Consider the following 15,003-nt stretch of genomic DNA (forward strand, 5'->3'; position numbering starts at 1 on the left):
CGTTTTCTTGACTGGTATGAAGTGTTCTTGCTTGCTAAACCTGTCCACAATGGTCCAGATCGCGTCATTTCCAGTCTGAGGAGGTCCACGATGAAGTCCATGGCAATACTTTCCCAACGTTCGTTAGGCACAGGCAAAGGTTGTAGCAACCCAGGCGTCTTATGCCGATCATACTTCACTTTTTGGCAAACCAAGCATTCCCTGACATACTTATCAATGTCTGCTTTAAGGCTAGGCCAAAAGAAATATCTTTCCATTGCTATGGTCGTAGGGAGAATACCCCGATGACCCGCATAAGGCGAAGCGTGTGCTTCATCCATGATCTTCTTTCTTAATGGTTCCGCCACACATATGGCCTGATGGTGGTAGAGATAACCGTCCCGAATGGAATAGGGAAACTCATTCTCTCCACGATGTAGCTTTCCCCAAATGGTGGAGAAGTCTGGATCATTCGGATATAAATCCGGTAGTGCTTCTAATTCTTGGTGATACACCGAAGTGATAGCGTTCACCCTTGGCCGCCTAGACAATGCGTCTGCGACTACATTCTTACTCCCAGCCGTGTGAAGGATCTGGAAGTGAAACATAGACAAAAAGTTTGCCCATCTCATCTGCTTTTCAGATAGTTTCCTTTGCGTAAGAAAATACCGCAAACTTTGGTGATCAGTCTTGATCACAAAATCCGCTCCTAGAAGATAGTGCTTCCAGTTGGATAAGGCGTGAATCACAGCCGAGAGTTCCTTTTCGTAGATTGATGCATGCAACTCTGCATCCTTAAGCCGTCTACTTTCGTAGGCCTCTGCATGGCCTTCTTGGTTTAACACTGCTCCGATGCAATCGCCTGAAGCATCGCAGTGAACCTCAAATGGTTTCCTTAAGTCAGGCACTATCAAAATAGGTCCATGGCTTAGCAAGTACTTGAGCCGATCAAAAGCTCCTTGTTGTCTCGATCCCCATCTGAAAGGAATCTTCTTCTTTGTCAAATCATGAAGTGGTCCTGCTACATGAGCAAATCCTCGGACAAACCTTCGATAATACGAACATAATCCCAAGAAGCTACGTACATCATGTACCGTAGTGGGAATAGGCCAATCTTCTACCACTTGGATCTTGGCAGGATCCATACTCACTTGATTGTGAGAGACTATATGGCCGAGATAGTGTATCTCTGAGAGAAAGAATTCGCTCTTCTTTGCATTCACATGCAACTCATGCTTTCCCAATTCTTTAAACACTAAGTCTAAGTGCTTCCGATGTTCCTCTTCTGACTTAGAGAAGATGAGTATGTCGTCAAAGAATACTCCCGTAAAAGCTCGATACGGGCTGAAAATGCGGTCCATCATGCCATTGAACGTCGCAGGAGCCTTGGTCAAGCCGAAAGGCATTACCAAAAATTCATATAGTCCAAAGGTTGTGCGGAAAGTAGTCTTATGGACATCCTTAGGGGCGATCCGTATCTGATGATACCCACTCTTTAAGTCTATGCGACTAAAGACACTTGCACCCTGCAACTTATCAAGTATATCATCAATCCGAGGGATCAGAAAACGATTCTTGATTGTGATCTTGTTTAAAGACCGATAGTCTATGCACATTCGAAACGTGCCATCTTTCTTTTGCACCAGTAGAACTGGAGAGCAGTAGGGTGAGGCACTGGGCCGTACTAACCCTTTCTCTAGAAGCTCGTTGACTTGCTTCAAAATTTCCTCTTGCTGAGCAAGACTCACTTGATAAGGGGGTTGATTGGGAGGCGAGCTACCCGGTATGAGGTCTATGCGGTGATCTTCCGGGCATACCGGAGGGAGTTCGTCTGGAAGTGTTTCCGTGAAACAATCCTTGTACTTTTCAATAAATTGAAGACGCTTAATTTCCAGACTAGAGACAGAGTCCCTACTAGTGTTATCCTATGCAAAAATCAAGTAAGCAGAAACACACTTCTTCATTTCTTTCTTAATGGAGATATGGCTTACAATTGAGAACTGCCAATCTCCTGCATCAGCTTGACTCTTTATTTTCTTACCCCCATGATCAAAAGTGAGGGTCTTTTCCACATAATCGGGAATAGGTGTCATGTGAAACTGCCATGGCATACACAAGATGATATCACATTCCTCGATGGGTGCCATCAAAATGATTCGCAGTCCTTGTACTCGCCAATCCGAAGATTGAGCTGTCCTTGCACGGGAGTTCCATTGGTTGTCAACCCCTCGAATGCTAATCCAGATGTAACTGGTGTGCCAAGCTGAGCCGGTGTAAGGCACAAACGTTCTACAGTCTCCAGGGAGATGAAGTTATCCGTGGATCCTGGATCATAAAGAATCAGTACTCGCTGGTTGTTCAAAGACCCCCATCCCTTCAGAAGTTGACGCTTCCCTTTCTCCATTTCTGTGTTTCCTTGAACATCTGGGATTGAGTTCGAGCTTGGCGGTGCGGGTTCCTTCCTTGCTTTCTCTTGCCTCGTAGAGGCTTGTTCTTGCCGTTGCTGCTTTAGCGGGCAATCCGGTTTCATATGTCCTCTCTCGCCACAGTAGAAGCATCTTCCTTCCTCTCTGAAAGTTTGAAGTTGAGTAGGAGAAAGATACTTAGTTCGCTTGCCAGTGCCCTCTGGCTTCTTAGAATGATCATCGTCCCTAGATGGAGGACGTTTTCTTCCTTGGCCCCCATGGTCATCGTAGACCCCTCTTTGTTGCACGGTAAGTGCTATTCTCCATCTTTCTGGGCATCCCAGTTGAGTGCAAATCCTCAGCAATGATTGCTGACTCCATCATCCTTTGAAGAGTATCATGCAGATACACCTTCATACTCTTTCGAAGCTGCGGTTGGAGACCCGCTTCGAATTTTCTTTTCTTTTCCTCGTCGGCAATCTTCATGAAGGGAGTGACCTTCAGAAGAACCGACCAATACTTGTCCACATAAGTCGTTAATCTTTCATGTTCCTTCTAGGCAAGCCAGTCCCATTCCTTCTCATAAAATTCAGATTTGAAGCTCTCCCAAGTTCTAGCCTGAGAACCTTCCAGAATCTTGGCTAACCACAAATTACTTGTCGTTTCCTTGAGGTGCATCCCCACATGGCGTAATTTGAATCTTCCTGTGAAGTGCCCATTAGTAAAGGCAACTTCAAACTGTCTCATGAAGGACAGTGCTTTGGAGATGTCTCTCCGTCCGTTGTAGGTTTCGAACTTGATGTCCTTGTCGCCCGATTTGAAGACTCTCATGCGATGTTGAGACTTGCGGCCATACTTCTTGAATCGAGGCTTATCTTTAGGTTGATGTAGGGTAGTGACAGTAGTAGCGGCTTCCTTCTTCTGACGAGATGATCGAGAAGTAGAAGTATAATCTGGAGAGTAAGATGGAGATGAGATAGAGATGTCCTTGCTCTCGTCTAGCAGAGAGAGCGCTTTTTCCTGGCCTTTCCTTGAAGTAGGCCGTTCATTCCGATCCGAAGATCCTTTGTGCACCTCGGCACATTCTTCTTCTCTTGCCTCCTGTGGTCTCACGCCAACAGTATTGTCTGGATGCTTGGTTGCATTAGTTCCATTCGTTTTCTTCATTCCGCCCAAAAGCTTTTGGACGTTTGGCAACAGTAAGATTTGTTGCAACTCCGCAAGCTGAGCTTGCACTTGTTGAAGCTCCTCTTCAACGCTTCTCCCTTGGCTCGACATGGTTCTTCCCGTTCTTCCCGGAATCGTCCTTCTTTGCAGAGAAAGAGAGGAGTCCGAGCTCTGATACCACTATCACAAAACGGGAGCGTACACGAGCACTTAGAAAATCTGAAAATTATAATTCTTTGAAAACATGAGAGAAGGGAGAAGATCGACACAGTATTGGGGACCAGAAGATGGGTTGGTCCCCCCCCCCCCCCCCCCCCCCCCCCATTAAGAGTATTCTTTTATTCAGGGAGAATTCTTATACAAGCACGAGAACCCGAGGAAACCCCTCCGTTCTGTAATCTTAGACCCAAAGGTCATGCTTTCCCGTAAAGGACTTGGCCACAAGGCCGTTCCTTCCCGTAAGGGACTTAGGCGCAAAGCCGTACTTTCTCGTAAGGGACTTAGGCGTGAAGCCGTACTTCCCGTGAAGGGCCTTCCCGTGAGACGAGAGATTGTTGCAAAACAAACCACACAGAGCAACAATTCTCAATGCGTATCAACACCTTATGCCTGTCGCTTCTTGCTCGCAGAATCTACCTCCGTACTCACTTGTCACGCGAACACTTGCAGTTTCCGTCGCCAGTCTCTGCTCCAGAATCCTAGCGCTGGTGCTTTTCTACTGCTTCCGGCTTGTCAAAACTGAAACGCTGGCTACCCTTTTATAGGGTCTGGCACCCGGCGGGAATAGCAGCCAAAAAGCAGGGCTTGGCGCTTCCTAGAGAGAGGAGAGAGAGAGATCGCAAAAATCACCCCCCCCTAAGCTTTTTAACGTTGGCATTTTTTTTTAGTGGCTTGCTTTATTTTATTAATAAAGGCCTCGTCACTTAAAAGTGACCGGCCACTTAATAAAATAAAGTGTGAACCTGTTCAAACTTTATAAACTCGCTTAGTTAGTGAAAGCAATGCTACACGAACACATTCCAGGCGTCCCCGGGTGCAGGACACGACACAAATGCAATGCAGACACAGACTCCTCGCGGGAAAACATCTATCCTCCCTCGATTATTCCTGCTTTTCGTAAAAAGCTTCATTGAACCCATCTTTATTCTTGTGCTTGCGTTCTTACGCGTATTTTCTTACTCGGTTTGGATTTCCTCCTTAGCCTACGGGATGCCCCCTTACTGATGCACCCGTCACCCATCACGTGACGCATCAGGGGCACTCGTAACCCGGCCCTTTCCACCGAACTTACGGAAACTCCTTCGCGATGTTTACCGTCACCCATCAAATGACACATCAGAGTTGTATGTTCTTGATGGCAGTTCCTGTAGCTACAATCTTTTAACAGTTCTTAGTGCACATAATAAAATATCCTAAAAAAGAGATTTAATCATTAAAAATAAGAAAATAGTCCAATTAGCAACAACTGCTTTGCTTAACCGTCCGAAAGGTCCATGATTGATCTAGTATCCGGTAGTTCTCCAACAATTTACCTGCTATTGCGGGTAGGAAATTATGAAGGAACCGTTCTGAGCTTTCAAGCAAAATGAAGCTTCAGTAGTCTTTTAGCCCACACCCCTTACCCGGTAAGGGAAGATATAAGAGTGCTTTTCGCACAAATGAAGGAATACTCTCTTTACGAGGGAAGGAACAAGCGACGACTACGGCCTATGATCAAGGAATCCAAGGAATAAAATCCTAGTTTATTTGATGAGCGGGTTTTGCTCTGAGATTGAGCCAAGGGATCGTCACGTTGAGCCTCTTCGCTCTAAGGATCTTACGAAGGGAAGGTAATTTCCCAGGCTCACTGAAACTTAGGTACACCTCTGGGTACATGGATAACAGACGAAGATGCAAAATACCAAGGAACTGGATGAGAGTTTGTTATACTCTCTTGAGCGCCTTTTTGCGCGCAAAGATATTCCGACACGAAAATCTCTATTTGAGATGTGTTCGGTAGAAGGAATTTGAGTTTCTCTACAGAGAAGAGGTTTTCTGATGGTCGTTGATCATTGAGTACGCTATGTGCTTTTACCATTACAGTAGCAACTTTTGGTTGCGGTATATGTTTCTCCATGAGCAGGTCAAGTAGTATTTACACGCTGCTGGAATAAATTCAAACTATTATGTTCGTAAGAATATAGTTCGCCAACCGTTTCAAAATGGTAAGAATTACATATGGGAGAACATCCCTGAGAATCAAAGAGGGTTCGCTCTATTGTGAACTTAACCTGGTTTGAACGTACGTTCAAAAAATGCTATGGCTAGAATCCTATCTGCCTGAGATTTTGAAAGTCGTCATTGATGCTCGCAACGTGAATCATTTTTTATGATTTTGTAAGGAAGAGACGCCAATGGGCGTCGGGAAAACACTCGTGGTGGTAATAACTCGAAGGAGGAAAAGATTGGAAGGAAGTGCCGCTGTGCACAAGGAATCTTTGGATTGGAACCGTCCGCCTACATTGAGCGACGGCCCGGAACAAGAACCGTCTTTAAGGTGATCGCAAATAGTGAAAGAAAGACATCGAGCTTAATGCTCTATGACTTGGGCATTCCCTATGTGGGAGGACACAAGAGGTTTAATACCCTCTGGACTAACATCGTAGGATTATGCGCAAGGACATAGACCTAGATTGATTTCTAGGAGGATTATTCTTCTCGGAATTGAGAAGGTGGAATTGAGTTAACAGATTCTCGGATGAGGAAACTTCCAATCTATTGGAAAGACGCGAATGACGAGTTCTTACATGGCTCGTAAGTTTGATGATTGGTGAAGGATATCCTCGAGGTACTAGAGGAAGGACATGAACCGGTAAGCTAAGTATTGAATTATTGGATTTTTGAATTTTTGTTTAATTTAATTTTTAAGTTCTCTTTTGAGAAAGGACTAGCTCAACTCACCATTGAGCAAGATTTGGAACTTTTCCGATTTCTCCTTGGCAGTTCAGTTGGACCTCTACAGTTGAGAACAACTGTTTATAAGTGAGAGGGATGTTACCAAATTGGCTTTATCTGACAAAAAAATGATTCTAAATGAATTATTGGATTTATAAGTGAGGGTTTTCTCGCTTGGAACACCAAGGAAAAATAATTCTAAATGAATTATTGGAATTTTAAGTGAGAGGGTTTTTCTCACTGGAGACATCCGAGTACAGAATATTCCTAGTGCGTCATTCAGAGTAATGACGGGAGCATTGTGAAAGGGAATATCTGTAAGGCCACCAAGAACGGGTACTTCTGATGTGTCACATCGGATGGGTGACAGGGAGCATCGGGAAGAAGTATCCGACCATCGGGGAACGGACATCTCTAATGCGTCATAGGATGGGTGACATAGAGCATCGTGAAGGAGATTGTACCGTAAGTTCGGTAGGAAAGGACTAGGTGATGGGTATTCCTAATGCGTCACAAGGTGGGTGACGGGTGCATCGGAAAGAGAATATCCATAGTCGGGAGGAAATTCCGAACTGTGTTAGAATTGTGCACAAGGAAAAAGCAAGCACTTGAATGAAGATGGGTTCAGAGGAAACTTTCAGGAAAAACAGATGCTTTTTGAGAAAGCGGGATTGCTTTTCGGGAAAGCAAATGCTTTCCCGCGAGGAAGTCTATGTCTGCATTGCAACTGTGCATGTGATTGCATCCAGGAACGCCTAGGAAGTGCTGTGAAAGCATTGTTTTTAACTTATAAGGTTTTATTGAGGTTTTGGGCAGGTTCAGACTATTTTTTAAAATACGCCGGCCGCCCACTTAATAAGTGGGCAGCCATCTGATAAATAAGGCAACAGATCAGCCAGCGTTCTCTCTCTTTTTCTGGCAGAACAGAAAAAAAAATGGGGACCAGCCCATCTTCTGGTCCCCAGTACTGTGTCGATCTTCTCACTCTCTATCTCTCTCTCTATTTATTTCTCTCTATATTCTCTGGCTTCAGTGATAAGTGATAAATCCTATTTATCCGAATGTATTTTATATTGTTATGCGCTCCCGTTTGTGACACATATGCCCAGTTTCCCCGCATTCAAAGCACTTCCCCTCCTTTATGTAGCGAGCCCGCTCCTGAGGAGTAAGCTTGGGTCGAGCATCCTTCTTTTCTGGGTTGCTCTTTCTCTTTCTACTTTCACTTATCAAGGTCTGCTCAGCTCTTTGTGTCATGATCTCATCGGTGGGGTAAGTCATACTGCCAAAGTGGATGGCAAAACCCCGTTTCGCATGACTCATCAACTCCTAAATAGAAGCTGACTTCTATTCCAAGCAGTGATCTCGGATCTCTGTAGGTAGACCCAAGGTAAACCGCTCAATCTATTCCTTGAACGAGATCTTCTCAAATGAAGAGGCGGGTAGAAAAGAGCTCCAGAATCTCTCGCAATAAGCGTCCACTGTATCCTTCTTGGTCATCCGAAGATAGTTCCAAGCAATTCGTATATCGCTTCATACTCCCGAGTCAGCCAAGAAGAAATAAAAAGCCTCTTGAATTTCAGCCATTTAACCGACACAGTCTTGTTTAATAGAAGCGTGGACCACCAAGTTCGAGCATTGCCCTTAAAGTAGGAGGCAGCTCTCCAAATCTTAGAGTGCTCTGACTAACGCCCTCCCGCGAAAGTGATGTCAAACTGCTATACAAAAGACAAAGCCTTCTAAGCATCTCTATAACCAGAAAACGTGTCAAATTTAATTGAATATCCACCTTCCTTAAACTCTGACTTTCTTGCTTGTCTTCCACAAAGTCATACTAGTTGGCTTTATAAAAATTCTTCTTCTTTGCATAAAAGTTGCTGTCAGCAGAGTCCGAACTGTCTGTAGACGAGTCCTTTGTAGAACTGTCAATCATGGGGCGAGATTTAAACTTTTTCTTGCCCTTTCGAAGCAATGCTTCTTGCTTCGCTTTTTGCCTTTTCTATCTTCTTCGCTCGTGTCAGATGAGCTAGAAGAACTGTCAGCAGAGGAAGAAGAAGAGGAAGAACTGGGTACTCCTTCAAATCGAACACGCTTCTTTTGTTTCTTTGCCTTTTCAAATGTCGCCTGACGACCCAAATAGCCCGGGAAGTCAGTGCCTTTCTTCTGCTTTTTGCCGTGCTTTTCAGCTTTGTTTTGCGCGTCAAAAAGCTGAGCAATTCGTGCATCCACCACCTTTTCTAATTCCTTCTTTGTGTACATCCTGGGAGTAGGAGGTTTCTTGGGTGGTTCTGTGGTCAGCCGCCACTGCGTTTGCACCTCCTCAAAAGAGGTCTCCCTCATATGTTTTCGCAAATTTTGGGTCCTTCGCAAAATTGAGCATCATCTTTGTTGCGTCGCCGATCAATAGTTGGCGCTCCATCTCTCAACGCTGCGCCTGAGTAGGCCTAGGCGGGCCATACTCCTTGCCGGATTCTTCGTTGTGATCCCTTCCCCCATCTCCATATTCAGAGAGAGTCGACTGATCTTTGCCTGAAGCCATAGGTGCCGCGGAAAAGAAAATTGGGATCGGATTTCCCGTAGAAGAGAAATCGGTCGTGCTTTGATACCACTGTAACAAACTTGGACACTCCAAGTCAAGAATATACCACGACAACACCAAATAACCACTTCAAAACAGTTCACAGTTCACAATTTATTCGACACTAACCCGGTGGAGTTCCGTGCCTAGAGATATTGGCCCCAAAGACTGGCGCCCCTTTCTATATTTCTTTTTGTATTAATCTGAGTTCAAAGTACAAGAGTGCGGGCAGGCGCTCACACTCAGACTCTGCGTCCACATGCTCTGAGTTGTGAGAGGCCATGCTCTGAGTTGTGAGAGGCCTGCTCACATATTTAAAGTTACAAGGGATGCCAAAAGCAGAGCCCCAAAAGCTGAAAATCAAAAGCCCATAAATAAAGCAAAGGCTCTTTCTCTCTCTTGCTTATAAAATAAAGCAAGTTCCAAAAAGTTGTCTGATCAAAAGCTTTTAAAATAAAGCAGAAGCTTTTTCTCTCGTTCTTCTATGCTTTTATAAAATAAAAGCAAAAGCTTCTCTATCTCTCATCTCTTGCGTTGAGTAAAAGCAAAAGCCAAAATCTGCCCAGCTTTCCGTAAATCAGCTTTCCGTAAATCACGCTAGTGTCAGTACAACATGCCACGTGTCAGCCTACCACGTCAGCAAATCAGGGTTAGGGTTAGGGTTAGAGTTTCTGATTTTAGGGTTAGGGTTTCAACAAATTAGGGTTTCGGGCAGCCACGTCATCACTTTGTGACAAGCACAGACAAGGTCGAGCAAGGACAAAAATCAGCCCCACGACCAAGTGAATTACAAGCTGAAAATGACTTATTAAACATGCCAAGTTAGAGGTGGTTCACACACGGCAAAACACCTACATGCTGAAATGACTAAACTGTGCAAGAGAGGGTATGCAACTATGACCAGCCTGGACATGCACGTCTTGCTAGTGGCTTACAAAGGTGCCAAGCTTAGTCCTAAAGTAATGACCCATGCTTGTGACATTCCCCCTGTTGAAGGTGAGGCACATCTGTGAACTTCTATCTTGGGATACTTTTCTGTTCTTCTAATGTTGACTGCTTCTAATGCATTTGGATGCATAACCAAGGTGGATATTGCGGATGTAGGTCTGGTGCGATGTAAACACCAACCATACGAGTTACTAGGTAGCCTTACTACTTTCGCAAAATACCAGCCTTGGTACTAGCTCTGCCTTGCGAGCAAGTACTACCGGAGTGGTACCAAGAGGGCACTCGCCCCAAACCTTGGCGCCCCTTCCGGTATTTCTTTATATTGCTCAAGACGGTACAAGCTCTAGAAACTCTGCTCTACTTCTCCACGCGGTAGAATGCCAAAGAGAAAGCCCACATAACATATTTGAAGGCCCTTGGCCTATCCAAAAGCATCTCACATGAAAAGCTACTGCTCTAAAAGCTTCAAGTCAAAAAATAAGCGCCCCATGGGTTGTCCGTACAGCTCTGCCACGTCAACAGATACCTCTGTAAAATGCGGGTTGGTCCATACACTGCAACCACATCATCATCCCTATGCTTGTGCTTGCTCTTCTTAGGGTTTCACGCCCTTGGCCGGTTCCTGTAAGTTGGAGAAGGTTAGGATTTTTAATCCTAACCCTCTTTGGGTGATAGGCCCCTCAACCGTCTTCAGTAAGTTGGTAAGAACTTCTTCCGCTTCTTCTATTAGGGTTTAGACCCTCGGTCGGGGTTAGGATCAAGGAGTCTTAACCCCCTTAGTCTTTAGTGGTTGACACCGTCAGCAATTTGTGACACCATCAATGACGCCTTCATGTGTTTGGCAGAGCAATGATTCTGAGAATACTCGAGAAGATTTTGCATAAGAAGTTGGACCTCCTCTTTTTGCTTGTCAACTTGAATCTTGTCGACAATAGCCTCCCTCCACATACTTGTACAATCATAAGGAGCTGCTGCGTCCATGGTGTGATAAAATAGGATTGACCTCTTCTCATATTCAATGTCCAGAAGGAGCCACCCGCAAACTGTGAGTGAAAATAACTCCCTGATAAAATAGGATTGACCTCTTCTCATATTCAATGTCCAGAAGGAGCCACCCGCAAACTGTGAGTGAAAATAACTCCCTGATACTCTCTTTATAAGCACTTGGCCGCTGCTTTTACAAGAGCCAAAAGCTCTAAAAAGCCAACTGCTAACAAAACTGGCACCCAAACGTCCCAAATCTCAACACTGCACAGCTTCTTCATCAGGGACGCCTTTGGGACTATTGAGTCGTAAGCAATGAAATACCACATCTAGAGTCATATATAGTTGAGGCATAGACAATGAAACATCAAAACAAAATAGCTTGAACTGGAATAACATAACAAGAGAGAGATAAGGCTGAAGAATCTTGCACAAGGAGCTAGATTGCTTCCAAAAGGAAAGACGGTGAACATGAGCCACCACACTCAATGGAACATAGATGAGCCATCAAGAAGAGCAACCCAGAAAAGCAAAAATCAGCCTCAAGCTGGGCACTCATGGAGAAGCAATCCAAGCAATATTTGCCAGCAATTTATTCAGAACAAGGGGACAAAGAATTAGCCCATCATGAGAGATAAATCATTGGTGTATACTAGAGAGAGAAAATCAGCAGCAGAAAGTAAATCCGCCGGTGTTGATTCTAAAGAGAGAGAAAATCAGAACAAGAGACAAAGTACACCATCTTGTGAATTTTTTAGAACGTTAGAATATAGCAGTTACGAGCCCCAAGTTATCAAAAAATTCTCATACACGACTAGACCCACAATATAAAGATCTATGTTAGCGCTTACTTCACACTCTATCTATTCAATTCCATGCTTTTAAAAATATTAGGCATGAAAAGACTAACCAACATGCCGAACACAAGCCAAGGGAGCCAAGATAAAAATAGTTGTGACGAGCATCACAACTGTCCTTTGATTCCACCAAGTCTCACCACCGGCCCATTCTTCCAATACACCAGAGTGATGAACAGATGATATCGTAGAGCCCGATAACACATCAGCTGTAAAAGCCAATTTAAACTGCATCAGTGGATAACAGCTTAAAAAGTTAGAAATCTTGAGCTTCTCGCTAGAGCACACACACACACGTCAATATGCACACATGACATGAAAAGAGATTTACCAATGATAATAAGGTAGACAACCAGTAACCCAAAATTGTTTACAATAATACAGAGTTGCAATAGGACACGTCCAATACGCCCAAAAGAGTCTGCCATGACACCTGAATATGACACGGCCTTGCTTGCAGACGAGTACCGAAGTAAGTAATCAATTGAATGGTTTGTGAGAAATCCTACAAAGATGATTAGAAGGATGCCAGGAATTAATCCAACTGTGTTCATAGTAGCCGGAAGACCCATAATGCCTGCACCAACAATGCTCGTGGAAAGATTAAATACTGCACTTGACAGAGAGGCTGCAGTGTAACCATCATGTTGCCGCTCATCATCTTCCTGCTTGCATGGTAGCAGAGGCGAATACTCTGAGACTTCTTTGAATGATCTTGTAGGTGCCATTATACAAATTTTGTGTTTGGAACTTGAAATGTACCAACAGCAGAATGTGCCTTTTGCAACAGGCTGTAGCGATCCTGTGTACTTCAGAGGTAAATTGGCTTCAGAAAAAAGTTTAGCAGCTTTATACTCGTGAATAAGCAAAAGCTCTTCTCTCCTCCAGCTGAATATCTAGTAGGCAAAACTGCATGTATAAGCTCAAAGAGGCAAAAGGCTACAACTGTCCTTTCTTCAAATTGGTAAAAGTATGTAAACTGTATAATTGGCTTAATTTAATTGGTTTTTCACGCTGTAAGACCTTGATGCAGTGTACTTCTTCCACCCTTGTAATCGGGCTTTTGCTTTGTGTAACTTTGTGTTGTCCTTTGTAAAAATATAATTCGTGTCTCCTTTGCAAATTGCTGGAATCTAATAGTGTGCAACGACTTGGAACAGTTGAAAAAATTGTCCTCTACTTATCGACGAATTTGCTGTGAAGATAGTTGCAGTTCTTTTTCTAAATATTTTTTCCTTTGAAACTGCACACGTTAAGCTGTCCAAGAACCCTTCTATTGTATTGACAATCTCCTCTTTGCTGCTTCTCTCCTACTAATGAATGATCCTCTGTGCTGTCGTATTTAATATAGTTTAACCTGTTTCGTGTACAATTGTACAAAGCTTTGCACAGCTGGACAACACACGACCCTCTGCAGCCTCTTGTAACGAGTGTCTCCTTTCACTGCACTGATGCTTTTCTGCTGCAGATTATAATGACTATTTTGTGCCTGTTTGAGGAGCAAATCTCTATAGGAACAAAAAGACACGCACACGTACACACAGCAAAATATCAATCTCTGCAAAATGACCTAAAAGACCAAAGAATACATCAACAAGATGCATGCATGATCAAAGTATACGAATTAAATTTCATGAAAAAAGTCTGTGATAACTGACTAGCGTAATTTGACACATTAGATGGAACATGGAGCAGGTGCATCCATAAGTAGCTGATCAACCACAAGTGATGCAAGAATGGCCCTAGACGGTGAGCAGATTAGAAAACAGTGATTGCACAACTGGAATCCTCAAAAAGGAAGGACAGAAACAGAGAAACCAAGAATGTGAAGGTATATACACCTGCATAGTTGAGTGTGGCTCAGTTGTGGTGATGTGTTGAAAAAATGGGCATGTTTAAAACCTTTGCACATCAGGTGATCAAATACTATCATCAACCCAATCCAAACAGCTATATCAGCAATCAGTAAGCAAAGTGATAGTTATCAAATCAAACCAGAACCGTATGAAAAACCATCATATCAAAGAGAATGAATGAATTTGCTATAGAAACAGATAGTTTTCCATAGTAGACAGCAGGACTAGTGACTTACAGAAAATTCTAGTTTGTGGAAATCTTTACCGTCAAAGTGCTATAAAGTAATGACTAGGTGTAGTTCTTGGAAAATGAGGGTTCCTCATTTTCACATACCAGCCACATACTTGACAACCCCATAATCAAGGATTTTTTCTCCCCTTCTTTTTTTCTTGGTGGGGCGAGTGTGTGCGGGGGGTCATAATGTCTCAAGTTCTATTGCCTAAATTTCTGTACTAGTGATGAGAAGCAAACAAAGATATGAAAAAAGTGCATTTCAAAGAGAAACAAGCATTTTCTCTATGGTGGTTGGAATGAAAGAGAGCATTTTCGAGCTGGAATCGTAGCCATCAGAGCCTTATACATGATGGGTCAAAGGAAACCGAACATTTCTTGAAGAGAAAAACAGGGCATTTTCCTTTGAACAAATAGAGCAGCAACAGCGCATTTGCTAGATTGGGTTTGGACGGAAAGAAGACAAGAGAGCATACCGGGCAGTTAGCCAACATGGTAATCGATGAGAGCGGAGGCAGCATCTGCAGAAGCCAATGCGGCTCGAGGAAAAATGGGTTGGCGAGCAGGCAGGGACCCTCTGAGAAAGCTAACGCAAGCTTCCTCTTTATTTTTTTTCTGTGGATTCTCGATGGTGGGTTGACACAGGAAGAGAGGAACGAAGGAGAGGACCCTGTCCCCTCCTCCTCCTCTTTCGAGCAAAGCGCTGAACTGGTGCCTGGATTCATGCCTAAAAAACTTGCTTGGAATCTTGGCCATTCATCCACCGTTGAAACTTAAGAGTTTATACACACCCTTCATTATTGAAGATGCCAACAGTGAAGTGGATCATTTGTAAGTTAGGGATTCGTGGAAGAATGTATCGCGATCAATCAGTGTGTGCACGTTAGAGGAGAGGGTATCAAGAACAATCCCTCCTTCTCAATCCCTTCCATCTGGACAGTGCTCGCACAAAGCAAATCTATTCGCATTACACATAATTATTCAATGGCCCATCTTTTGACCCAAAGCAAAACCTGACTTTGGTGTTCCTCTCTTGTAACTACCGGATTGATCCCAGTGGATGGTT

At 43.8% G+C, this 15,003-nt stretch overlaps 2 protein-coding genes across 4 annotated transcripts in view; both read right to left on the minus strand.

The window, feature by feature from the left end:
- The window catches only part of LOC147428166 (amino acid transporter AVT6A-like), a 43,484-nt gene extending 30,679 nt beyond the window's left edge, over positions 1-12,805 (minus strand). Inside the window, exons 1-2 of the mRNA XM_086497667.1 lie at positions 12,181-12,805; positions 11,903-12,058 (exon numbers count right to left, since the gene is read on the minus strand). Coding sequence (XP_086353793.1) covers positions 11,903-12,058; positions 12,181-12,577 — 553 coding nt within the window. The 5' untranslated portion in view covers positions 12,578-12,805. The remainder of the gene's footprint in view (positions 1-11,902; positions 12,059-12,180) is intronic.
- LOC147428167 (uncharacterized) lies at positions 12,661-14,768 on the minus strand. Of its 3 annotated transcripts, XM_086497668.1 has the most exons (4): positions 14,414-14,768; positions 13,207-13,338; positions 12,873-12,982; positions 12,661-12,745 (listed from the first exon to the last, which is right to left on the minus strand). In XM_086497668.1, the coding sequence occupies exons 1-4, from the start codon at positions 14,660-14,662 to the stop codon at positions 12,661-12,663; spliced, it is 576 nt and encodes a 191-aa protein (XP_086353794.1). In that variant the 5' UTR covers positions 14,663-14,768. The 3 variants fall into 3 exon arrangements, 1 of the variants encoding a protein (XP_086353794.1); XR_015186077.1 differs by lacking the exons at positions 12,661-12,745; positions 12,873-12,982 and having other exon boundaries at positions 13,196-13,357; positions 14,414-14,553; XR_015186078.1 differs by lacking the exons at positions 12,661-12,745; positions 12,873-12,982 and having other exon boundaries at positions 13,196-13,419; positions 14,414-14,550.
- Between the last annotated feature and the right edge of the window lie 235 nt (positions 14,769-15,003).

This window comes from Adiantum capillus-veneris, chromosome 23 (genome assembly GCF_014529385.1).
Source record: "Adiantum capillus-veneris isolate H3 chromosome 23, ASM1452938v2, whole genome shotgun sequence".
Taxonomy (NCBI): domain Eukaryota; kingdom Viridiplantae; phylum Streptophyta; class Polypodiopsida; order Polypodiales; family Pteridaceae; genus Adiantum; species Adiantum capillus-veneris.

Bases quoted from the DNA above. Each gene is read 5' to 3' on its own strand.
- LOC147428167 (XM_086497668.1), bottom strand. From the start codon at position 14,662: ATGAATCCAGGCACCAGTTCAGCGCTTTGCTCGAAAGAGGAGGAGGAG. The intron at 12,983-13,206 runs GTTAAACTATAT...GCACACTATTAG, and splicing joins TACAATTGTACACGAAACAG to ATTCCAGCAATTTGCAAAGG. The intron at 12,746-12,872 runs GTCTTACAGCGT...TTTGCCTACTAG, and splicing joins AAGAAGTACACTGCATCAAG to ATATTCAGCTGGAGGAGAGA.